We start from the raw sequence: 26,400 nt of genomic DNA on the forward strand, positions 1-26,400 counted from the left end.
TTCTTTCATCTTTTATCAAGCTATGCATTTATTCTGAGAGGAAGTGCTTTCTAAGTGTAATAAAAACGATAAAATATTTTATTTAAGATAGAGTACAAAGAATACAGCACTATAGCAATGATTAACCAGGCAAACATAAACCATACTTGTCCGGGAGACTCTCTGAGGCAGGTGGGCGTGCGGGGGGCGGGGCTCCAAAATCATGCCATTTTGGCCCCGCCCCCGCGACGTAATGACGCAAATTGCGTCATTTGACAGCGGGGGCGGGGCCAAATGCCCCGGAGAATCGCGGCATTTTGGATTTTGGCAGTAATTCAGGCAGATGCGGGTGATTTCCACACTCTCCCGGGAGCCCGGGAGACCCACCCAAAATGCGGGAGTCTCCCGGACATTCCGGGAGAGTTGGCAAGTATGACATAAACATATGCCTAGTATGAGATTATGTTGCCATATAGATACAAAAAGAAGACAAGCTAAGAGTGACTTGCAAACAGGTATAGCAGAAAATAATATTACAAATAGTGTAAACACCGGCGCAAGTGGTTAGAATGTCAGAGATGTTGGAAAACTCCATTCAACTCCATTCAACTTGCAATATCAAGTCCAAAGGGACACAATTCAAATCACATGGTCCTTTCTCAGGTCTTAATTTAACTGGCATGAAACCGTGACCATATCCTTATAGGAGAAAATCACAGTATGGTGTAGTAAATCTAGATTAGTATGTAATTACCTAATGCCCCACCAACAAAGATCTAACAATAGTGTCAGTGTTATGATGTTTATGGCTCCACCTAAGATCGTGGTTCACACAGGTGCAATCCGGCCCCCTTCGTAATTGCACTTACACCAACATAGATGTACCATTCATAACGATATCAATGCTTAGGGGTTTGTTCATTAACCTCTTTTGGTCTCTTTATCTTTCACTAGCAGATTCCTCTCAAAGACGAGTAGAGAATAAGAGAACAATAACTGCTAATAGTGTGTTATCCTTTAAAACAGGCCTGTCCAACGTGCGGCCCTCCAGATGTTGTGAAACTGCAAGCCCCAGCATGCTTTGCCAGTAGACAACCTGTTGATAGCTGTAAGGGCATGCTGGGACTTGTAGTTTCACAACATCTGGAGGGCCGCAGGTTGGACAGGCCTGCTTTAAAATAATGTTTTTAATAAAACTCTAAAATGCACATTCGCATAAAACAAGTATCAATAACATTTATAGAAATACTTATAAACTGTTGTAATTACAGTATACTCCCACCCCCTTGCATTTTAATATGGTTTGTCCAGGATCAAATGTACTCTTTTTTTGCCTCGCTGTCCTTAATGACTCAAGCCCTAACTGCGCAACTTATTTTCATTGACTGTTCTAAATTTCTGCAATAGTTGTGTCAAGTTCTAACTAGGGATGTGCACCGGCGACTTTTGAGGTCTCGTGTTTTGTGTTTTGGATCCGGATTTTCATTATTTTTGGGGTTCGGATTTGTCTCGCAAAACACTTGACGAAAGGTCTCGGTTCGGATTTAAGGTTTTGGATTCGGATTTTTTTTGGAAAAAACATAAAAAGTTTAAAAATCAAGTTTTTGGGCTTATTTTCACTCCTACGCTATTAGTAACCTCAATAACATTCAATAACAAGCATTTCCACTAATTTACAGTGTATTCTGAACACCTCACAATATAGTTATTAGTCCAAAACGTTGCAATGAGGTATCTTTCTGGACTGCGTAGAGGAGTGGGTCACCACAATATATATAATAAGAAAACCATCAACTTGTATGATTCTCACCAATAAATGTATCTGGACTGCGTAGAGGAGTGGGTCACCACAATATATATAATAAGAAAACCATCAACTTTTATGATTCGCACCAATAAATGTATCTGGACTGCGTAGAGGAGTGGGTCACCACAATATATATAATAAGAAAACCATCAACTTGTATGATTCGCACCAATAAATGTACCTGGACTGCGTAGAGGAGTGGGTCACCACAATATATATTAAAAACCCTGAACTTGTATGATTCGCACCAATAAATGTACCTGGACTGCGTAGAGGAGTGGGTCACCACAATATATATTAAAAACCCTGAACTTGTATGATTCACACCAATAAATGTACCTGGACTGCGTAGAGGAGTGGGTCACCACAATATATATTAAAAACCCTGAACTTTTATGATTCGCACCAATAAATGTATCTGGACTGCGTAGAGGAGTGGGTCACCACAATATATATAATAAGAAAACCATCAACTTGTATGATTCGCACCAATAAATGTACCTGGACTGCGTAGAGGAGTGGGTCACCACAATATATATTAAAAACCCTGAACTTGTATGATTCGCACCAATAAATGTATCTGGACTGCGTAGAGGAGTGGGTCACCACAATATATATAATAAGAAAACCATCAACTTGTATGATTCGCACCAATAAATGTACCTGGACTGCGTAGAGGAGTGGGTCACCACAATATATATTAAAAACCCTGAACTTTTATGATTCGCACCAATAAATGTATCTGGACTGCATCAACTATGAAGGTTATTCAGGTGACGTATAAGGGAGGATGTTCCTAGGTGGGCAAGATCCTTACCCCTGCTTATTTGAGCTTTACATAAGCTACATATGGCCATACATTGGTTGTCTGGATTTGGATAAAAATAACTCCAGACCGAAGAGGTGCATTTTTTGGTCTTCTGACCAGGCATGACGATGGGCTTTTTCATCCCATGGACATCAGCTGTTTCCCCCCCTGGTGCCTCATTTACAATAACCACATCACCATCCTCATCATCAAGTTCCTCCACAGCGCCAGCGACATCATCAATAGGCTCCTCCCGAGCCACCTCTTCCCGTACAGTGATGGGAAGGTCAGGCTTGACAACCACCAACACCCTTGGACTCGCCTTGAGGATTTGTGATAATTTCTCTTTAGAAGGCAGAGTTGTTTGCTGTTTTGTTGCTGACAGCATAACTCTCTTCAATTTTTTGGAGGGGGGGGAGGAGGAGGAGGGATAAGATCCGTGGGTGAAGCTGAACCACTAGTCATGAACACGGGCCAGGGCCTAAGCCGTTCCTTGCCACTCCGTGTCGTAAATGGCATATTGGCAACTTTACGTTTCTCTGCAGATGATTTTAAGTTTCTCTTTTTGCTACTTTTTCTTAACTTGGGCTTTTTGGATTTTACATGCCCGGTACTACGAGATTGGGCATCGGGCTTGGAAGACGACGTTGATGGCATTTCATTGTCTATGTCATGACTAGTGGCAGCAGCTTCAGCATTAGGAGGAAGTGGGTCTTGATCTTTCCCTACTTTATCCTCCAAATTTTTGGTCTCCATTATATGTAGCACAAGATACTGCAGAATGTGTGAACTTGGTAATATTGCAGTACCAATGGACTTATACTGCTGGATTGGTTTTGCAAATTTGGTTATAATTATATATTTTTTTTTTAATTGTTAATTTTTAATTTTTTTTTACTCTTTTTTTATTTTTTAAAAACTTGGGAATAATGGGGAAATAACTATGCCCTTAGAAGCACAGAGCACAGGACACAGCACCACTGGACTGAACAGGACACGGCACAGGACCCAGCAGCACTACGGAACTCAGCAGGACAGAGCACAGGACACAGCACCACTGGACTGATACTGCAGAATGTGTGAACTTTGTAATATTGCAGTACCAATGGACTTATACTGCTGGATTGGTTTTGCAAATTTGGTTATAATTATATATATTTTTTTTTTTAATTTTTAATTTTTAATTTTTTTTTACTTTTTTTTTATTTTTTAAAAACTTGGGAATAATGGGGAAATTACTATGCCCTTAGAAGCACAGAGCACAGGACACAGCACCACTGGACTGAACAGGACACGGCACAGGACCCAGCAGCACTACGGAACTCAGCAGGACACAGCACCACTGGACTGATACTGCAGAATGTGTGAACTTTGTAATATATATTGCAGTACCACTGGACTTTTACTGCTGAATGTGTGAACTTGGTAATACTGCAGTACCAATGGGCTTATACTGCAGGATTGGTTGTGCAAATTTTGTGGTAATTGAAAAAAATTAAATTAGTTTGTGGTATTTTTTTAAATAACTTTTTTTTATTTTTTTAAACACAGGGGAATATTGGGGAAATAACTATGCCCTTAGAAGCACAGAGCACAGGACACAGCACCACTGGACTGAACAGGACACAGCACAGGACCCAGCAGCACCACTGACCTCAGAAAGACAGAGCACAGGACACAGCACCACTGGACTGAACAGGACACAGCACAGGACCCAGCAGCACCACTGACCTCAGAAAGACAGAGCACAGCACACAGCACCACTGGACTGATACTGCAGAACACAGCACAGCACAGCACAGCACAGAACTAAACAGCACAGCACAGAACTAAACAGTACAGCACGAGATCTACCAGGACAGAGGACCACCTAACACACCCTCCCTCTACCCTGATCAATGCCCGAGTGAAGATGGCGGCGACTAGCGGGGAATTTATAGGATCCGAGTATCGCGAGATCCGACAACGGGATTATGAGTCAGAGCCTCAGTTTCAGATTTGAATTTGGCGCCAATACCCGGATCTGTCTCGGATCCGACTCGGATCGGCAACGTTCGGGTGGGCTCGGATTTCATAAATCCGAGTGCGCTCATCCCTAGTTCTAACATAATTGTATTCCTTCATATGATACCCCACTGTGTAATCCAATATAAGAAAGGTATGGCATAACCAAAAAGCTGGTAGTTCCTCGATACAACTATATGATTACCCATAATCCAAAATGTGGCCTAGCAACAGAATATAAACTATGCGGTACGAGCTGCATATATGAACTTATTCAGAGTGTCAAATATAAAACAAATGGTGCTCTTACAACACTATTGGATAAATTGAAAAATTCACATTATCTAAAAACATATATCAACTTTATAATAATATAAATATATACTGATGTCAAAAATAAAATATTTAAAAAGCAGTCAACAACAACTAGTGTCCATATTCTGTGCACAGTATGCATATAACTATATCCATGTGAGATCCAAATAGAAACTTTTATCAATTGGCTAGATGTCACCATATTTTTCTTAATTTCACCAAGGTGTTCTAATAGACTCACAGAGGGCCTACACCCATATAGTACAACTTATGGTGCTTGCGTCGCATTGTTCCTTAAAGTTGTTATTGTTACGGCTCACGCCCCCAGGCATCAACTCCTAGAACTGCTTCAGAGGTCTTCGCCTATAGGAACCGCTTTTCCTGTAGAGCTAGATGCGCTCACAGGTACTCTGATGCCCCCAGGTCTTGTACTCTAGTAGTAGGAACTGATACCTGAGAACGTAGGTGTTTACAAGGGATATAAGGTACCTGGCAACAGCAGCGTCCAGGTCCAGGCCAGAGGTCAAAAGGTCACAGGCAGTACAGAAGTATCCAAGTCCAGGCAAAGGGTTCAGGGTCACAAAAAAACCAGCAGCGTCCAATACAAGCAGGGGGGTCGAGGTCACAGGCAATCAATCAGAGTCAGTATCCAGGCAAAGGTCGGCAACAGAAGAGAGGATAAATCACACAGCAATACAGCAGCACAGCAGGAAGTATGCAAGAAGCAGGGACTATAACCGGCAGATTGCCCCTCCCTGCCTTATAAATGTGCCCTGGCCAATAGAAGGGGACTGGGGGCAGGACCTACATTTAGCCACCTGGCTAAGGTTTTAATTAGCGCGCACGCCCGGCTACCCTGAATGCCAGTGACGCGGCGCTGCATCTAATAGCATCCGGACCGTTGCCTTGGTTGGGGTAAGGCGGAAGTGACGTTCCGGTTGTCATGATGACGGCTGGGACGCCGGGAGACAGAGGGGAGCGAGTCGCGGCGGTGCTCAGAGCCGCGGTGGCTCATAACAGTACCCCTCCCTTGAGGAGGGGTCAAGGATCCCCGACAACCCGATTTTACGGGAAACTTTTCAAAGAAATCAGCGAGTAATTTATCTGAGTGCAGATTCCTTTGTGGTACCCAGGACCGTTCCTCAGGCCTTTCCAATGAACTAAGTAATGGACCTGACCCTGGACCTTTTTTGAATCTAGGATCTTCTCGACTACAAATTCTTGATGTCCATCCACCGAAACTGGCTGAGGTCTAGAGGACCGTCGAGGTTTGAAACTTCTATAAGACCGGGCAGGTTTCAACAAAGAGCGCTGGAACGTACTGGGAATTTTTAGAGATTCAGGAAGCTTCAGTTTGAAAGCTACTGGGTTGACTTGTTTTATGATGGTAAATTTCTTGCAGGGTTGATGGAGTCTTATATTCCGAGTAGAGAGCCACACTGAATCTCCTACCTTAAAGGAACAGGCAGAGCGATGTAGGTCGGCAAAATCTTTTGATCTAAAAGATGCTCGGAGCAAAAATTGACGAACTGATTTCCAGATTTTCTTAAGCCGGGTGGCCGTGGCCCAGGTTTCGGGTGGCCTATCGGTAGATAGAGAGGACAATGAGTTGACTCTGGGATGGTACCCAAGGTTGCAATAAAAGGGAGAGTACCAGGAAGAAGTGTGGCATGCGTTGTTGTACGCAAATTCGGCCCATGGAAGAAGGTCAACCCAGTTGTCGTGATTTTTGGATATATATATAGCCATAGACACTGCGGATGGTAGGTCGATGATAGGCTGAGACTAATACCTAAGAGGGAGAAAAAAGTCTTCCAGAAAGCTGCAATAAACTGTGACCCCCGATCTGATACTATATCCTCCGGCAGACCATGATGACAAAATACATGTTTAATAAACAAGGTGACCAGAGAGCGTGCTGAGGGTAATTTGGTCAAAGGGATAAAATGAGCCATTTTACTGAATCGATCCACAGTTACCCAGATGGTGTTGCACCCGGAAGACGGAGGCAAATCGATAATGAAGTCCATGGACAAGTGGGTCCAAGGTCTAACCGGAGCTGGTAACTGCAGTAGTAACCTAGAAGGGGAATTTCGAGAAATCTTACTCTTGGAACACAGATCACAGGACGATACATATTCTCTAACATCCGCAGATAATGATGGCCACCAGACAACACGGGAAAGGATTTTGATGGTCTTTGCAACACAGAGATGTCCAAAAGTCTTGTTGTCATGACACTCTGAGAGGACGGCCTTTGCGATAGTGACTGGATGGGAGAGCAGTAACATGCGATGAAGGATCCGAAGATCCTTCTACCGCAATGCTCTCCTCATAGAGCAGAGTTGAAGAATTACACATACTTACCGTATGCCAGCCTGAGCTGGTGTACACTTCCGTATGTGTAATTACATTTTCAGAACTTGTTAAATTGCAGTACAGAGCAGTCATCATACACATTTATGGGGACTGCTCTGGATTCCAAAGCCAAATGCAAAGCAACAGATATCTATATGTGATGTGATGCATTGTTTATACATTTGCACAATAGATGTGTCATTTTTGGGGAATTTACATGAAAAAAAGGATTAATAAATAATCCCCTGAGAGTCATTCCATCTGGAAAGAAAATTTTAGCATAATAGTAAAGAGAAATCGAAAGGGTAAAGACAAGATAATCTACCACACTCAACATTGCTGAAGTATAGCAAAAGCCAGTTATAAATGCTACATCACTAACCAAATGGCTTTTAAAGCTTATTTATGAAGGGAGACTAAGACAAAGGGTGGGGTCTGTAGTCTCCTTAAGTGTTTATGGGGTTAGGTGGAAAAACTTTTCTGGGCTTATCCTCTCCCCTCAACAGTCTTCATTCATTACTTCATCATCATCATTTATTTATATAGTGCCAACATATTCCGTAGCGCTTTACAATTGGGGATAAATACAGTAACAAACAAAATGGGTAAAACAAACAAAGAGGTGAGAAGGCCCTGCTCGCAAGCTTACATGAGATAATGAGAGTTTGACACATGAGGTTAAGTCTACATTTTTCATTTTGGTCCAGCAAGACTGCAAAGGTAAAAGTGATTTGTAAGCTAAATGATCCCGTCACACAACAATGTTGGTCAGGGGGTAGTTGTCTTGTGTGAAATTGTGTAACAGTGGTAATAGGGTAATCTAGTGAGGTTAAGAGGGTGGTTGAGGAATATTGTAAGCTTGTCTGAAGAGGTGGGTTTTCAGAGAACGCTTGAAGGTTTGTAGACCAGAATTGAGTCTTATTGTGCGAGGGAGTGAATTCCATAGAGTGGGTGCAGCCCGAAAAACGTCCTGTAACCGGGAATGGCAGAATGCAATTAGGGTGGATGAGAGACACAGATCTTGTGCAGAACAGCGTTGCCAAGTTAGGAGATGTTTTCAGACAAGAGAGGAGATGTATGTTGGTGCAGTTTTGTTGATGACCTTGTAGGTTAGTAAAAGTATTTTATATTGGATTCAGTAGAAAACAGGCAACAAGTGTAGAGACATACAGAGTGATTCAGCAGAGGAATAACGATTTGCATGGAAAATCAATCTCACCGCTGCATGCAAAATAGATTGTAGGGGTTTGAATCTGTTTTGGGGAAGAGCAGAAAGTAGGGAATTGCAATAGTCAATGCGGGAGATGATAAGTGCATGACTTACGGTTTTTGCAGTGTCTTGCGTAAGATACAGTCAAATCCATAAATAATGGGACATCGACACAATTCTCATATTTTGGGCTCTATACACCACCACCATGGATTTGAAATGAAACAAACAAGATGTGCTTTAACTGCAGCCTTCAGCTTTAATTTGGCACATATAGAAACCGTTGTAATTCCTACACCGTTCACCTGATTTGGATGTAAATACCCTCAAATTCTGCAGTTAAAGCACATATTGTTAGTTTCATTTCAAATCCATTGTGGTGGTGTATAGAGCCCAAAATATGAGAATTGTGTCGATGTCCCAATATTTATGGACTTGACTGTATGTGCGTATTCTGCAAATGTTTTTTAGATGTACATAACATGATTTAGATATAGAATCGATGTGAAACAAAGGATTGTTCTGAGTCAAAGATCACACCTAGGCAGCGAGATTGAGAGGTGAGGTTTAAGGTCATAAGATATACGAGGATAGATATATTTGGGTATCATCCGCATAGAGATGATACTGAAATCCAAAGGAGCTTATTAGATTTCCAAGAGAAGCGGTATAGATAGAGAACAGCAGAGGACCTAGCACTGAGCCTTGCGGTACTCCAACTGATAAAGGAAGCGGAGCAGAGGTGGCCCCAGAGAAATTACCAGTGAAAGAGCGATTAGAAAGGTAGGATGTGAACCAGGATAAAACAGCATCTTGAAAACATAGGGATTGCAGTGTTTGTATGAGAAGAGAGTGGTCAACGGTGTCAAATGCAGCAGAGAAATCCAGGAGAATTAGGAGAGAGTAATGGCGTTTAGTTTTAGCAGTGATCAGATCATTGACAACCTTAGTCAACGCAGTCTCTGTGGAGTGTTGAGAACGAAAGCCAGACTGAGGAGGATCCAACAGGTTGTTTGCAGAAAGGAAGCGTGTGAGGCGAGTGTAGGCAAGTCTCTCTAGAAGCTTGGAGGGGCACGGGAGCTGAGAGATGGGACGGTAATTTGAGAGAGAGTTTGGGTCGGAATCTTGTTTTTTTAGAATAGGAGTAATCACTGCAGTTAGAGTCATTAGGGGTACGAGATTTACGCCAGTGGCGTTCTGCATTACTGGAAAGTTTTTGAAGATTTCACGTTATTGTAGTGTGCCACGACTGACATTGAAGTCGACGTGTAGTCTGAAGAGTCGCTGGAGCCACTTGATCAAGGGCTGTTGCTAAGATTTGGTGAAAATAAGGTACTGCCATCTCAGGGGAGGAGAATGTAGAGATAGGGGAGAGAAGGTGTTGGAGAGATGTGGAAAATTGTTGAAGATTAATAGAGTTAAGATTTATGCCGGTATAAGGAGGCTTGGTAGAGTTAGACAGTAGAGAGGTTAGAGCAGTGGGAGTGAACGTGTAGCCGATAAGGTGATGATTCGAGAGGGGGAACCGTGTGTTAAGGAAATTAGAAACTGAGCATAGTCTAGAGAATACAAGATCAAAGTAATGGCCATCCTGATGAGTAGATGATTCAATCCACTGGGAGAGGTCAAATGAGGAGGCTAGAGAGAGTAGTTTGGAAGCAGCTTTGAAAGGTGGGTTATCAATGGGGATGTTGAAATCACCCAAGATGAGGGTGGGGATGTCTGAAGATAAGAAGTGAGGGAGCCATGCAGAGAAATCCTCAATAAATTGTTGGTGTGCTCCAGGGGGCGATAGATCACCGCAACACGTAGAGAGAATGGATTAAAAATGCAAATAGCATGTACTTCAAAAGATGTGAACGCGAGTAATGGGACATTTGGTAGAACTGTGAATGTGCAGTGTGGGGAGAGAAGTAGTCCAACCCCACCTCCTTGTATGCCTTCAGGTCTGGAGGTGTGGGTGAGATGGAGGCCATCATGTGAAAGGGCTGCTGTGAAAGAGGCAGTGTCTGATTGCGTGAGCCATGTTTCTGCTATTGCCAGAAGGTTGAGGTTTCTTGAGAGTAAGAGGTCATGTATGGATGTAAGTTTGTTACAAACAGAGCGTGCATTCCAAAGGGTACATCTAAAGGACTTTGGAGGAGAGGGTAGATAGGTGATGTGTTTGAGGTTTGCTATAGAGCGGTAGTGTTCTCATGTATGTGTGTGTGGATTGTGGGTGACCTGGATTAGGTGATATATCACCGGCTAATAGAAGCAGAGAGAGAGAAAGATAGGTAAGGGGATTGTAAGATGTTTGACCTTTTATTTTCTGGCGACAGGTGGAGGCTGTACTTATTAGAGATAATAAATAGGACAACAGTTCATGGGATTTAACTAGAGGTGAGTGGAGTAATGAAGGTGCAATGTGGACAAATGTTTGTGTTGGTGGAGGGGTGAAAGATGATACAGTCTTAAAGATAATGCCATGGAAGAAGACCAAGAAAAGCAATTTGATAAACATTGTGATTCAAGAGTGACAGCCACAAAGTTAGAGGATTTAAAGGAAATACCTATTTGCAGTGTTCCGTGTAGATAGACAAATAATGCAGAAATAGGCTGTGGCAGATGTAGTTTATTCCTGGAAGTAATCAAAAGTTGTCCAATGTTTGTCCAGCTGTGTTGTCTAACTGTGCGTTTTCATACACTTTGTGAGAAAACACACTTAGTGCAGAAAACACACACATACGTCTCACCCCACATATGTCACTCCATAGACTGAAGCTAATATGTAGTCAGGCTAATTTAGGAATACACTACAGCTGTGTTAATTGGTCAACTAATCAAAGGAAAAGAAAAACATTTGTCGAATAGCCTAGAATAGGCCAGATACCTATCATAAATTAGGCATCAATAAAAGACTCAGCCAACATAAGTTAGAACAATAGATAACAAATTCCTATTACATACTTTTTAAATACACAGTTGCTGGGATGAGATACACAACAGGTACTTAGAAATTAACAATGCTATCAGGAACAGATCTCCCTTAATTTGGCACAGTGATGCAGCCCTGGTCAGTACATTACACTACGAACATGAGTCGAGATGTCCATGAACCCTACAGTTGCACCCTTTGGTAAATGCTTTACCCTAAAAGTCTTCTGCTGTCTATGGGGCTTATTTATTATTAAAAACCCCTTCGTGGCTATAAGTAAGACTTGTGCCGTTTTTTTCGGCAATAAAAAATTCCTTACCGCCACAAATTATCAAAATAATATCACTGAGATAGCTGAATGATCCTCAGCTGCCGTGGCAATGCTGGCTGGAGAGGCAAGAGCTAATTTACTGCTTCACTGAGCCATCCTCAGTAGCTGTTTGTGTGTGTGAGCCGACTTGCCAGCTCGATCAAGAAACAACAGATATTGGGGCACATTTATCAAAGTTCGGCAAAAATGAAAAATAGTTATCAATCCTTATCGCATGGATAAGGATTGAACTATTTCTCAAATTTATTAAATACGGATCGCAGAAACAGCAGTTCTGATAAACTGCTGTTTCTGTGATAAAAAAAAATCACACTTACCCCGCCTCTTCGGATCGCGATGTCCCCGGATCTCCTCCAGGTCCTCTTCATTTTTCGAAAAACTGCACATGCGCAAAAAAACATCCCCCGCTCTGTCTCTGCAACTATAGTTGCAGAGAGAGCGGTGAGTGACAGGGAGGGATCATGTGATCCCTCCACACATGTGGTGTCCAGCTCTGCTCTTCGGAGCAGAGCTGACAGCACTGAAATCTGACAATTATGATAATGTACACCAGTTGAAGCTGGCGTACATTATCAACACAAGTTACCGAAAAAAAATGGTGGCTGCTCCCAAAAACGAAGAGGAGTGCAAAGCAGCAGATATCCACGATATCTGCTGCGATGCACCCTTCTTAAATATGCGGAGGACACAGAGGGACCTGATGATAGTGCAGTTTCATTATTTGTTAAATATGCCTCTTAGACTTTCAGTTCCACTTAGTAAAAAAAAATATATGTGTTTTTTTTCAATGTAAATCTTTATGCATTGAAAAAATGCTTTGTTGAAATAATATAGCTTTTTTTTTTAAATGGCTTTGTTCTCCTGGTGATAACATAAAAGGTAATAGGAAAGTACAGGTTTCACCGCAATACTTATTAAACATGTTTCCTCATGCCTTTTCTTCACCAGCAATTGCAGGGTTATCACTGACAACACATGGGTTTTGAAGGCGGCACCGCGTTGATGAATAGAACAAAGCGACAAAAATCTCTATCACTGGTGAAAACTCAAGCTTTCGTTGGCAATAGAGGTTTTCATGCCCGATAAATCTGCCCCTATGTATCATATGTCATATGATGGTGTAATCACCTGAATAGTGCCTAACCAAACCGTGGTACAATCATTTCGGTCCTGGTTATTTTTTACCTTGTTAAAAAATACATGATTTATACATGTATGTTTTTAAATATTTTTTTACATTATTTTCTGGTGGTGGTTGTCTAAAAGATTCTGAACAGTCCCGCTCAGGGCATAGGAGACCATACCCAATTCCAATCAGTTGAAAGTATTCTAAAATACATGTTGCTTTTCATGAGCAATGACAAAAAAGATCAAAAAGATTACACAAGACTCTAACTTTGAGAGGCCTGATTCAGGAAAGTAAGGCAAAAAAAAGGAGTACGTTTTCTCGTGGATAAACCATGTTACAATGCAAGGGGTGCAAATTAGTTTATTAGTTTCCACATAAGTTAAAAGCTGGCTGTTTTTTCATTTAGCACACAATTAATTGATAACTTTATTTATACACTGCAATTTAAAGTTGATCTAGGACATGCCCTATCCCTTCTATAAATCTGCCATCACATATTAAATTTATCTCCCCCTCCAATGTAACATGGTTTTGTCCAGGAGAAAACTTACTCCACTTTTTGCCTTAATGAATCAGGCCCACTGAGCGCATTGTGCGTTTGTTTTTAACTGCACGTAACTCGGCTCAGCATACTCCCAAGTCAACAAGGAACAGATCTAAAGACAGGTGTGGTGTTGACTACGGTTGTATTTTTTCTCTGCTCTGCTAGACCAGACACTGCAGGATATGTACAATACCTATGTGGAATATAAAATCTCAAAAGAACGCATCGAAAAAAATACATATTTTCAATCAATATTACATGTCAATTTTATAGTCATTTATGAATATACATTTTTTTTTTTTACCTAGTAAATAATTTATTAGGGTGTTCTTAATGTCTACTATAAAGGCATTTTTACAGTCGCACCTGATTGCACACACTTGTTTTAGCATTCATACTCAGCTGTCATGACTAGTATACGGCACTTAGACTAGACCTCTAGCTGGTGCAAGAGATACAGCAGAAAACCAGCATACTTCTGCATGTGCCGGAACCTGATTCGGACATTACTGCACGGGAACGTCCTCACTGTATATTGCCTACTTAAATCTGCCCATTCCTCACCCCGTTCTCTCACCTATATCATAGGCTGTAGTAAGTGTCTTTGCGCTGAAAGCTGACTTGGACATGGCTGCGTTCTGTTGCGTATCATCCGGTTATGAGTATGCGCAGAGTCATTTTTGCGAACGATACGCACCAAACCGGCAGATACATTCTTTAATACCCAGGCCCATTGAGTTAATTTTAACTTTACATATAAACGTTCAAGCAGAGCATAACGCTGTAAACTATAAGGCTCACAAAATCTTTTTTTACTCTACAAAAAGTATCATTTTCAAAATAAGCAATTTTCAGTGTAATGTCCAAGTAAGTATAAATTTGTATCTACTTTTTATAATACATTAATTGTTTAAGTTGCTGTTGTCACTCAGTATTTGTATTCAACATGCAGGTGCTACCACACGTAAAATGCTATACATATATAGATAAACACAAGCTGTGATAACTACTGCTATGGTATCATTTTTCAACACACACATCAACACGGCAAATATTTTCTTGCTATTTTATAGGCAGCAATGTGGTTTTATGTAGCAATCACAAGTCTGCTTTAATTACAAAACAACTTATAGCTCTTTGGTCGTACCCGCTGATTACCACTCAGACAAAAAGTTGCAGAGATTAACACTTTTTTGGCAACGTTAACAAAATGTTGAGGTTTTCGAAAACCAAGGAATGATGTCTAAAAGTGCTTATTGGAGGAATCCAGGAAGTATAAAGACAAGTAAATATAGGAAAACAATATTTTAAAAGTGGATCTGTCAGCAAGTACAGGGTGAACAGTTTTTGATTCATCAAAAGCTGTAGTGGGAGACCATTTGAGAACCCTAGTTTACAATTATTATAGTTCATGCATTATTGGAACCTAAACAGTGATCTGATAATCAGTGATGCCCAACATATGGCCTTCTAAGCCTTCATATGCAGACCCCAGACCCTTCCATCGTTGGGTTTTTTCTTAGCTTTATCCCTCTGATGCCGGCTGTTATTATCTGCTTTATTCCCAGCTGACCTTAACCCACAGCCCAGTTGTTATTGAAACCTGGGGCAGTGAGTGAAGCTCAACAGGTCATAAAACAGTGCAAGACTAAACTTGATCTTTTTATTTGTCTTCCGCATCACATGACCTCCTCATTAGCAGCCTGAGAAACACTGAGAATTAAGGAGGGGGTGAGCAGTCTGCACCACATGGTCCTGGGAAAGAGCTGCATGATTCCTGCTTACTTCATTAAAGCAAGATAAGGATTTTTAGGCAGAGCCTGCTATGCACCAGTTGTTTGTGTTTATTTTTGGTTCCACTTACACATGTGAACATACATTCTCATGGGGCACAAAAACAACAAGCGCAACAGATGGACAGATGAAAACCTCTCTGCAGAATTGCATCCTGACTGTTTTAACCTTTCACCTAGCTTTCAAAGCTGGTGGAAAATATGGTGACCCAGAAGTCCCATTTAATTTTCATACTGATACTATATAAATAAAGAATCATAATATTGGGCCTGATTCATAAAGGAAGGCAAGAAATTTCTTACTTAAGTCTCCTGGACAAAACCATGTTAAAATGCAAGGGGTGAAAATTAGTTTTCTATTATTATTATTATTACCATTTATTTATATAGTGCCACTAGTTCCACAGCACTGTACAGATAACTCACTCACATCAGTTCCTGCCCCATTGGGGCTTACAGTCTAAATTCCCTAACACACACACACACACACAGACTAGGGTCAATTTGTCAGCAGCCAAACCTACCAGTATGTTTTTTGGAGTGTGGGAGGAAACCAGAGCACCTGGAAGAAACACACAAACAGGGGGAGAACATACAAAATCCTCACAGATAAGGCCATGGTCAGGAATTGAACTCATAACCCCAGTGCCATAAGGCACCACTTAGCCATCGTGCTGCCCATAAGCACATAAGTCAAATACTGTCTGTTCTTTCATGTAGCACACAAATATCAGCTTTAAATTTCAGTGTATGAATAAGCTTATCAAATATTTACATGCTACATGAAAAAACAGCCAGTATTTAACTTATGTGCAAATTAGAAATCTAATTTTTACCCCTTGCATTTTAACATGGTTTTGTCCAGGAGACTTAAGTAACAAATTTCTTGCCTAAGTTCCTTACTGAATCAGGCCCATTGTGGCTTGAAGCTATGCAAGTATGGGATTGTATACTGTGCATTTGGTATAATGTTACAGCATTGGACTATATTGGTCATCTAACTGTATATGATGGATATTTAAAGTATGGCCTTAAAAGAGTTGATTATTCTACAATTTTATATACAGTGATTATTGGATCAATAAAGACATGTAAAAGCATACATGCCAACTTTTAAGATTTCTCCCCCGGGAGATCCGGGGGAGAAGTCATGTGACATGGGATAGGAGGGGGGCACGGTGACATTGTCGCATCACCTTAGCCCCGCCCCGCAAATCACGGCATTGAATGGAGGGGCCTAATGATGTGAATTTCGCCAAATGCGGGAGTTTTGCCTACTCTTCCAGGAGTCCGTGGGGACTCCCTGGGAGCCTACCAGGAATTCCGGGAGAGTAGGCAAGCATGTGTAAAAGCACACTGTTTGTTTGGGTATAAATCAACCAATTCACACAAAACATTTCTCCAAAGCAAGTCTGCTAAATTATCATTAGCTCTGTGGTTGCTCTGTTAGAGAAACAACTCTCCCCGAAAATGGCAACCTGTGTCAATAGAGTGAATGGGTATATTTAGATTTGGGTTTAATCACTCTAGTTATTGGATGAATATTAATTTTCTCTGCGATGCACAACTTTTAATATATGTTAATGTCACACAGGGCATTCAAATGTCCTTAAAGTTATAGATGGTTCCAGACACTTTAACTTTGGGGAGGTAAATGAAAAGGATATTAAGCTGTTTCATTCTGTTTCTTAAGGCCTGTTTACATATCAGTGCTGTTATGCACTGTGGAGCTAGTGCAGTGATAACAGCATGCATACATACATCCCAGCCGTCCCGAACGAGGCAGGACAGTCAAAATTAAGGGTGGGAAATTTATAAGGTATGTCTCAGACATTGCTGGTCTGCATGCCAGAGCAGTGGTGAAAGGGTAACCCATGCAGTGGTGTGCAAAGCAATGGAAATGTTTGGAAGGGAGGGGGGAGTATGCGGCCGCCTAGCACTTCAGAATCACTGGGCAAACCCGGGGATTGTGGCCCCACACCCATCATGGCAACACCCCATCATGATGAACAACGCCCTCTGTCCCAATGCCGGATACCCAAATGTTGTAAGGTGTGTGCATATGGGCAGGACAATGGCTTAGTGGTTAGCACTTCTGCCTCACAGTGCTGGGGTCATGTGTTTGTTTCCCGACCGTGGTCTTATCTGTGTGTAGTTTGTATGTTCTCCCCGTGTTTGCGTGGGTTTTCTCTGGGCGCTCTGGTTTCCTCCCACAATCCAAAAATATACTAATAAGTTAATTGGTTGCTATCAAAAATTGTCCCTTGTGTGTGCATGAGCGTGTGTGTGTATGTGTGTAAGGGAATTTAGACTGTAGCTCTATTGGGACAGGGACTGATGTGAGTGATTTCTCTGTATAGTGCTGTGGAATTAGTGGCACTATATAAATAAATAAATGATGATGATGAATGATAGTGCACTGAAAACAGTGCAGACATCAGGAATATTGATGCTAACGCTAACACATTATCACCATTTCTATTGTAATGTGTATTAAAGTGCAAAGCACCAGAAATGTAGAATGTGGTATTCTCAGCACATTGGGTTTAGCATATGTATGGGGAAGATGTGCCTTCTCTATTTTCAAGGTGCAGTGCATAAGGTCCGTGCAGTTAAGTAGCACTGTCTGCACACTATATTTCATTGCTGATACGTGAGTAAGTCCTAAATGTAAAACTAAAATGGAAATTAATATGTATAAAGGAACTACTAGAAGCATTAACAATATATTTATGCAGATATTTCAGAATCATGTATAAAGTGAAGATACTAGGTTAGCCTGGTTAAAGGGGAGCTGTGAGTGGTGTCTTCTCTTGTTAGCCAGCTTTCACCCCCGCAAAGATAAGGATGACTAAGTTCTGGTACTAGAGAGGGGACTGCAATGAGGATTTACTCCTTTCGTTTGCTAGTCTTTGGGAACGAAATAAGAGAAAAAGAACACAAACAAGTAATAGTAACTTTTTTAGCATGTGTATAATCTGTATTTAGAATAAAAAATGTATAATCCATATTTGTATTACGTGGGAAAACAAACTTTAGAAGAAGTTGGTACTTTGAGTTGTGCTAGAAGTTGAACATTTGCTTTAGAGGTGTACTTTTAGATAACTCTTTAACACATAAGAATTTATAGCTTGATTTTATAACTTAACTTTTTGTTAATCTATCGTCGGGGTAGGCAACCTGCGGCTCTTCAGGTATTTGTGAAACTACAAGTCCCAGCATGCTTTGCCAGTAGATAACCAGCAGATAGGTGGCAAAGCATACTGGGATTTGTAGTTTCACAACACCTGGAGAGCCGCAGGTTGCCTACCCCTGACCTATCCAAACACTCGAATCTCAAACAATGGGACTTGACTTGTTAATCATATATGGAAACCTGTTCATTGCAGAATGCTGGAAACTATATAATGCTCTCCTGCTTACAGATCTAACTTTTTGGATGTCAACTATTCTAAAAATAAAGTAATAGAATAGTCTTACAAGCTTTGTGAAAACCACTGAATCTTTATTAAGAGCAGAACAGGACAAATGTAATTTTAGCTGCCTCCGCTATGCTAAGAAAATATTGCCGTGGCAGTTGAGTGATACTGGCTGGCAGCGGTAAGAGTAGTCTTACATGTTCGCTGGGCCAGTCTTGGTGGATCTACGCATGCATGACATGGCTTTTTAGATAAAAATAAATAAAAATTATGATTTTGACATATCAGAAGAACGATCGCAGTGATACTTGTGTCGCCATGATCCTTTCACCGGCATTTCTCTGCTTAATAAATAGTCAACAGAACCAACATTCCACCTTAGAGTTTTTCCAAACACTTTATAATGTCATAAACTCATCTGTAAGCAGGTGAATTTAGCAGAAAGACAGAAGAAAGAATGAAATTTAAAGCGTAGAGTGGTCTAGAAGATGGGCGTCTACGGGACTTACTCTAATTCAAATTGATAGGCGTTTGATGAGGAATGAAGAAGTTGCAGCTAGTTCATTCATAGATAATAACTAAATATGTTTGGGTCACCAAAAAATTATAAATAGTTTGGTCATTATTTCCTCTTTAATTCTAGTTTGTTGAACCAGATATATTTCATAAACTTCCTATACATGTTCTTGACCAACTGAGAAGCAAATTGGCAAAGTATGGAACAAATACAAAATACACGTTAACAGCATAATTTTAACCATAGCTATTCTGCCAAACCGCAAAACATTAGAATATTGGCAGATGCAAAGTTCTCCCTCAGTTTGACCAGAAGTGTGTGTGGGGGGGGGGGGGGGGGGTAAATTAGCTGGAAGTCATCAATGGCTTGTTATCTGTGAAAGTTTTCGTTGATGATATCACTTTTCCTACAGTTAAAGTTTAGAAACAGAACTGAGAATCATAACAGAGACTGTACAGCAGATGAATACTAACATGAAGGCTTGATGAATAGAGGAAATCGACCCTTGAAATACAAAAAGCCATTGAACACATGCACTGAATTCAAACAGCAGAGCTCATACATTAGGCACTGAAGAGGCACTTCACAGTAGGATCAAGTTACCATATGCAAGTTACTATACATGCCACTCCCTATTTGTCAGTTTTAGTCAGATATAGAAGGAGATTAATTTTATCTGTAAGTTAATAAAAAAACACACCAAATTGTTGTCTGAGAGATAGGCTAGATGCTATAGCTCTATATCCTCTCCTCCTGTTCTCCACCACCTTAACTCTGCTCTCCAGCTCCTTGTCTCTTCCGTGAGGTCCTTCTGCCCAACTTCCCCTCTCGCTACCCTGATGGGGACCCTCACCTTTAATCTAGCTGTTGAGTTACTGTGCTTCTTGTTAACTGTACCGTGCTGTCTCACACTGTACCGTATTTCTGTCTGTCCCTGTACGGCGCTATGGATACCTAGTAGCGCCTTATAAATAAAAATTAATAATAAAAAAATAATAATAATAGCTAAATGCTTTAAAATTAGTTACAAATCGCTCTCTGACATCAGGACAGAGGAAATGAAAACAAGATAGGATCATCAAAATGACTTGGGAATGTATGATCCTAAGGAAAATGTTTGAGGAGCACACAATATCTCTCTGCAACCTGTGTCTTGAAACTGTAGCAGCAGAAAGTTCAGTTCCCTGTGGTACGAGTGGGAAGACTTGCATGAGAAATCTTCCATATTCACTACCGGAAGTGTGGATTGCATAGGGAACCAAGTAACCCTTGAAACACTTAAGAGATAGTGGTCAGGAACATAGTGGAAAAGCAAAGTCTTGCCAGGGAAATACTTTATTGCAAAAAAACACTTTTATGCTGTAAATTGAGTGTAAGTTAGATGATAATTTGCCGTCACAATGTCTTATATATAGAAATGTGAGATACTTTTGATTTGTACATGACAAAAAGACATGATTTTTGCAGACCGGAAAGAGGTTTCACAAATACATCTATGGATCGCAGATAAGTAGGGCCTGTTTCATTAAGGAAAGTAAGGCAAAAAGGGGCCTATTTATCAAAGTTACCCCCCCCCTATGTAAATCCCCGAAGGTAAATCACTATGAATTATTGTAGCATTGTAGCAGATATCTCAGATATCTGCTGCTTTGCATCTATTAGCGTTTTTTTGAGCACTCCCCATAACAGTGTATGGGGAGTGCTCAGTAACGCTATGTATCAAAGTGCGGCCAGTGACATATTTTGCTTTTTTACATGGTAATATACGCCAGCTTCAGCTTGCGTACATTAACATAATTGAAATATTTCGCAGCTGTCAGCTCTGCTCTGAAGAGCAGAGCTGGACAGCGCATGTGTGAAGGGATCATGTGATCCCTTCCTGTCACATTATAACCCTTTTGCCGTCCAGGATTTTAGTGCGCATGCATCAAGTTTTCGGTCGGCGCATGTGCACGAAATCAAGGAGATAAGGATTGAAAAGTTTCAACTGAGAAACCGAAGGGTCATAACTAGACCCCAAAATGAGGAAGTTTTCTCCTGGACAAAACCATGTTACAATGCAAGGGGTGCATATTAGTTTTTTTATTTTGCTAAATTAATTTTGTTAAGTTAAATACTGTCTGTTTTTTCATATAGCACACAAATACTTGATAGCTTATTTTTAAACTGAGATTTAAAGTTGATCTAGGACATGCTCTATCCCAATTATAAATCTGTCCTCACATTTTAAATTTACCTCTCCCTCCAATACAACATGGTTTTGCCAAGATGCAAAGTTACTAAAAAAATGTTTGCTTCACTTTCCTTAATGAATCAGGCCCATAATGTTTAGAAATACTTATAATTATAATAATTTCCATTTAGATTCGATGTGTTTGCCAGCATCTCCAGATCATTTCACATTGAGTGGATAACTGGTGTGGTTTAGAGGACTTGCTTACAAATTACAATGTGTTCAATGGGAAAGTTTCAGTACAAAGGTTTTGAGGTGTTTTTAATGTTGTTCCTGCATCTATGGAAAAAAATAACATGGGTACACTCTTAAAGCCTGAACCACAGCAAGGAAGAACTTGAGAAGTTTCAATGATTTGTTATGACATCAGTTATTCTGCCAAGGTGCAAAAAGGTCTCACCACCTGGTTTGCTTCCCACTCCCTGCCGCTCTCCCTCATCATCCTTTAGATGGTGACTAGTTCCCGGCTATGGGTTCCTGTTGTCATCAGCTTACTAACTTGGTAACAGGAACAAGGAAGTGGTTGGCCAGTGGCGTGGTCAATTCACTGCTCAAAACCCAGCAGCCTGCTTTAAGTAATATAGGGTACTTCCACCTTTCAGTGATCCCTATGAGTTTGCAATAGGCTGGCATATGGCCTGTACTGACTAGCCTGGTTAGTTTTGTTCATTTGTCAGTTTCTGCTTACTGTGAAGGCAGGGCAGTTTTAATAGACATGGCTACTGCAGGTTGCTTATTGGGAGACTGTTGCCTTGCTGATGGGTGTGCGTACTCCTGAACTGGGGAGTCTCTGGTATAGGAATACCATATATCTGCTGGCTGGAGAGAGGGCTACAAATATCTATTTAGGTAGAGTGTTTGCTTTAATTGTAATCTTTATTCATAATTATACCCCTAACATTAGATTCTTTACGTTTTTATCTACCCCAATCTTTATTCCCAGTCTTAATATTAGTCAAAGCAACCCTACCCTTAATAGAAACCCATAGAAACCTATCCTTAATCCTGAAAAAAAAAAAAAACCAAGCACACAGCACAAGTTGTATTGGTGTAAGATATAATTATAGTATTGGGCTGTACTCACATTTTATTAAAATTTGGTAAACTCTAGTCTTATTATTTAGGTGTAATTGTACTCATTACATGTGGCAATAAAGTGGCTTGTGAGGCCCAGTAATGTTATCTTTGCCCAGGGCCCCTTTTGTCTTGAGGCCCTGATTGGGGTTACATCTCGAGGATTTTTATTCATTGTGCCTTTTGGGAGTGACTGGAGTAAATGTGTGTCCATTAATAAGATACAGAAATTGTAAGGCTATTTGCTGTGCTAGAAGCAACTATTTCTATTCATAGTTCTATCACAGCCTGGAAATGCTACTTTTGCTTATCATCCAAAGTGACATCCTGACATCTAATTCCTGCCACCCAAGCTGTGGTCCTTACCCTATGGAGCTCTGGAGGTTGGCACACTGGAACCTAGAGACACTATTGTTTTAGACTTCAGGCACCTGGGAGTACAAATAACTACATAGACAAGAAAAGACGTGGGACAGTTTTTCACATAACATTTTAAGTGGTCAAATTTAATGACACTAGACTTGTCTTTGCAAATGCTAGACTTTCAGATTGATTACCATTAGACACAATATACTATATCATACTTGCCAACTCTCCCGGAATGTCCGGGAGACTCCCGCATTTTGCGTCTCCCGAATTCTGCCCACTTCCTAGAGAAGTGGGGCACTTCCTAGTGAAGTGGGCAGAATTAGGTCCCAAACGCCGCCATTCCCGGTGAATCGCGGCATTTGGCCCCGTCCCGCTGTCAAATGACGCGTGTGCGTCATGACATCACAGGGGTCGGGGCCAAAATGACACGATTTTTGGTGCCCCGTCCCCTCACGCCCACCTCCACTGGCAGGCTTCCGGAAGAGAGCTGAAGAAAGTTGGTAAGTATGCACTATATAAAGCAACAAACACCTAGATAAAGGAATTCATTTATGCCAGTCTATATAATACCATTTCAAAAAAGGTAACATTTGAATAAAAAGTGCTACATGGAGGGTTTAAGTTTAAAATATGAGCAGGTTATTTTTAACAAAATGATATACTTGAAATTGAGTGTGAAAAGGAAGACATCATAAAAGTATTATAATATTCTCTGCCTGTTGTCATTATTACACCCCTCCCGCAAAACACCCCTCTTTATGAAAGACCCCTATATTCACAAAGCCCTGTGAAGTACAAGGAGCCAATGTGCAGAATACAGGAAGGAAGCCCAGTATTTAGCATCAGGATGTAAACAAAGACACACAATTGGCCATATCCTTGGCCTTGCAAACAATACATATGTAGAGGTTGAGGGGGGTATATGCATCAAGTCCAGCTTTGCTACTATAAATAACAAGATCCAGGTACAATACTTAACAATCTCCCAAAATAAGATACATAAAACAGCTTTAATATATAACATTTTGTTGGCGCATTAGAAATGATCAGCAGAAAACTATAGTATTTTGCTAAACTCTACTGAGTGAAAAGGCTGAAATAAGCACAAGTGGCGTTAAACCTACAATGCATTCATAAAGCTTAATAACTTTTTATCTTGTAAGAGTCAAGAAATAAGGATTTGAAGCGTGCTTCTGTGTTTGCGCAACTTCATTCAGTTTCCTGGGTTTTCTAAGTTTCTGTCTTCCAGTGTATATGTGTGTGTGTGCGTGTCTTAGAGGTTGGTGTAGACACAGATGAACACCGCAGCATAGTCGCTGACGCAGCACCAGGTCACTAGAACTGAAGTCTAACAAAGAAAGTTTTATGTAGTCTGCCCCAAGACCAACTCAGTGTGGATTCCACAGCCAGTCTCACTGCAGACCTTAGTGGCATTAAAAGGGTTAAAGTGTCCATTGCTGTTTTATGTAATAATGGTATTTCCCTTAGCACCAGTGTTATCTCCTCAGCAGTAACCCATTTGATGTGCATTTGGTTCTTTAAAAGCTTGTATTTATACCTAATAATGCACTTCCTATCACATAGTTCTACTTTGGCTGATGTTTTGTCACCTTACATATTACAACAGATATCAAGGCTTATTAGGTCCCAACCCATGTGCTGCTTGTTCTGCCTGAAAGGGTGTCAGGGGCAGGCCTGACTATTGACAGTCTGTCTCTGTCTAACATCTGTCTGACTAGCTCCTGTAGAACAATGTTTCCTCTTTTATGCCTTACATACTACAATACTGTAAATAAAGGGAGTCTCCAGAGGTAGTCCTTTGTTGGATCCTGTTACTCTGTTACTCTATGCATATACCTGAGTGTTAATTAGATTCAGAGAGGCTAAAATCTTCTGCACTTTTCTATTATTCTTTGTGTTGTCATATGTCACCCTTTTGAGATTATTGGCCTTTTGTATCCTCCTGTATATCATTATTCTTGTACTTACACACTGCTGTACCTTACACACGCAGCTTAGTGACGGTTACTTTGGAAATTGTCAGTAAGAAATTACTTCCATGATTAAACAAATGGAGCTGTTGATGAAGGAAGAGGCCAAACAAGTTTCTTGTTTGAATTTGAATGTTCAATAGTGCATATGCCTACAGGCAAATTGATAATTTGCATACTATCAGTATACATAGTGGATGCTATGCACAAGAAATATTTAAGATTCTGAATGACACAGTGGTTGTTGTTATATTCATTTCCTGCAATAAAAATGTTCCACGTACATCTGGACCCAGTACATACCCTCTCATGCACTTTGTTAGACTTTCTCATACACTCATATCATCCCTTGCAAACTCTGCCTTTGTTGCTGTGTCTTGCATGCCTTCCCCTCACATTCACTCTTTGGCACTCACTTATCAAGGATGAAGTAGAGATCAAATGCCCCATCGCAGGAACGCTGCTCGTCATTCTCCTGAGCCTGGCACAAAAGGGCCAATAGGGCCACAAAGGCTAGCAGAATCCTTTTCTTCATAGCCCAGCGTTTTCCTGTGTCTCCTCATCCAGGACTGAGGAAGAGAGGAGGAGGAGAGGGGGCAGCAGCCAGGGGTGGGAAAGAGGGATGGAGGAGGAAGAGGATGTAAGGGAGGAGGAGAGGAATGTCTATGCTGCCCAAACCCCAGGGGGAGGAGAGGATATTAACTCATTCACTACAAAGAGACAGATATACTTAGGAGTGTTTTAGAGTTTAGGACATTAGCCTATGGAAAAATAAAGTGAATCAATAAAAACAGCAACTTTATTGTAGGCAGGGGACTTAAGTATAGTACCCAAAATATTGTTATCCTTTATTTATATAGCAGCAACATATTGTGCAGCGCTTTACAGATAACATTAGATCAGACCCAGTCCCAGTGAATCTGGCAGCCTAAGTTCTCTATCACAGAAACACAAAGTTGCCGGTATGTTTTGGACTGTGGGAGCAAACATTGGGAAAACATGCAAGAGACCGAGCATTGGGAGGCAGCAATGCTAACCACTGTGGCACCATAGCACTTATGCTTGGAGACAGCAAATATTCAGGTGATTGCAAAAAGAAAAAAAGACCACCTTGTGTTTAACAGGGAATCTGGTGTATGCTAACACACATCTGCAGTTAAGTGTAGTAGTGTGCATAAAAATTAGAGATGCTCACTGACCCCCGTGTTTTGGTTTTGGTTTTGGATCTAGATTACCTTCGTATTTTGGTTTTGGTTTTGCAAAACCGCGCTTGCGTGTTTTGGTTTTGGTTTTGGTTTTGTTTGGTTTTGTTTTGCTATTTTCATTAAAAATCAATGTTTTTGGCCCTAAAATAACCAAATTTAGTGCTCCACCTGTTTCTAGGATAAGTAATGTAATTGTAAAGCTAATAAATTATCCAAAAAACAGTTTAATTCCTGGTAGGCCTTCATTAATTCTACACACAAACCAGATTATCTTCCTCTCCATCTATGAATATTGGCAATGCAGCCATCGTCTTTGAATGTATATTACACCCTACACTTATATTTAAATATGTAAAGAAATGGACAAAGGCAGTTTGGTTTCTGTCTCTCTAGGCCC

The 26,400-nt window shown here is 40.8% G+C and overlaps 1 protein-coding gene across 1 annotated transcript in view; it reads right to left on the reverse strand.

Annotated features, from left to right (window-relative positions):
• LOC142161545 (anthrax toxin receptor 1-like) overlaps window positions 1-25,423 on the reverse strand; it is a 134,422-nt gene extending 108,999 nt beyond the window's left edge. Inside the window, exon 1 of the mRNA XM_075217255.1 lies at window positions 25,215-25,423. Within this exon, the coding sequence (XP_075073356.1) occupies window positions 25,215-25,333 (119 nt within the window). The 5' untranslated portion in view covers window positions 25,334-25,423. The remainder of the gene's footprint in view (window positions 1-25,214) is intronic.
• Window positions 25,424-26,400: the final 977 nt, after the last annotated feature.

Source organism: Mixophyes fleayi, chromosome 6, assembly GCF_038048845.1.
Source record: "Mixophyes fleayi isolate aMixFle1 chromosome 6, aMixFle1.hap1, whole genome shotgun sequence".
Lineage (NCBI taxonomy): Eukaryota > Metazoa > Chordata > Amphibia > Anura > Limnodynastidae > Mixophyes > Mixophyes fleayi.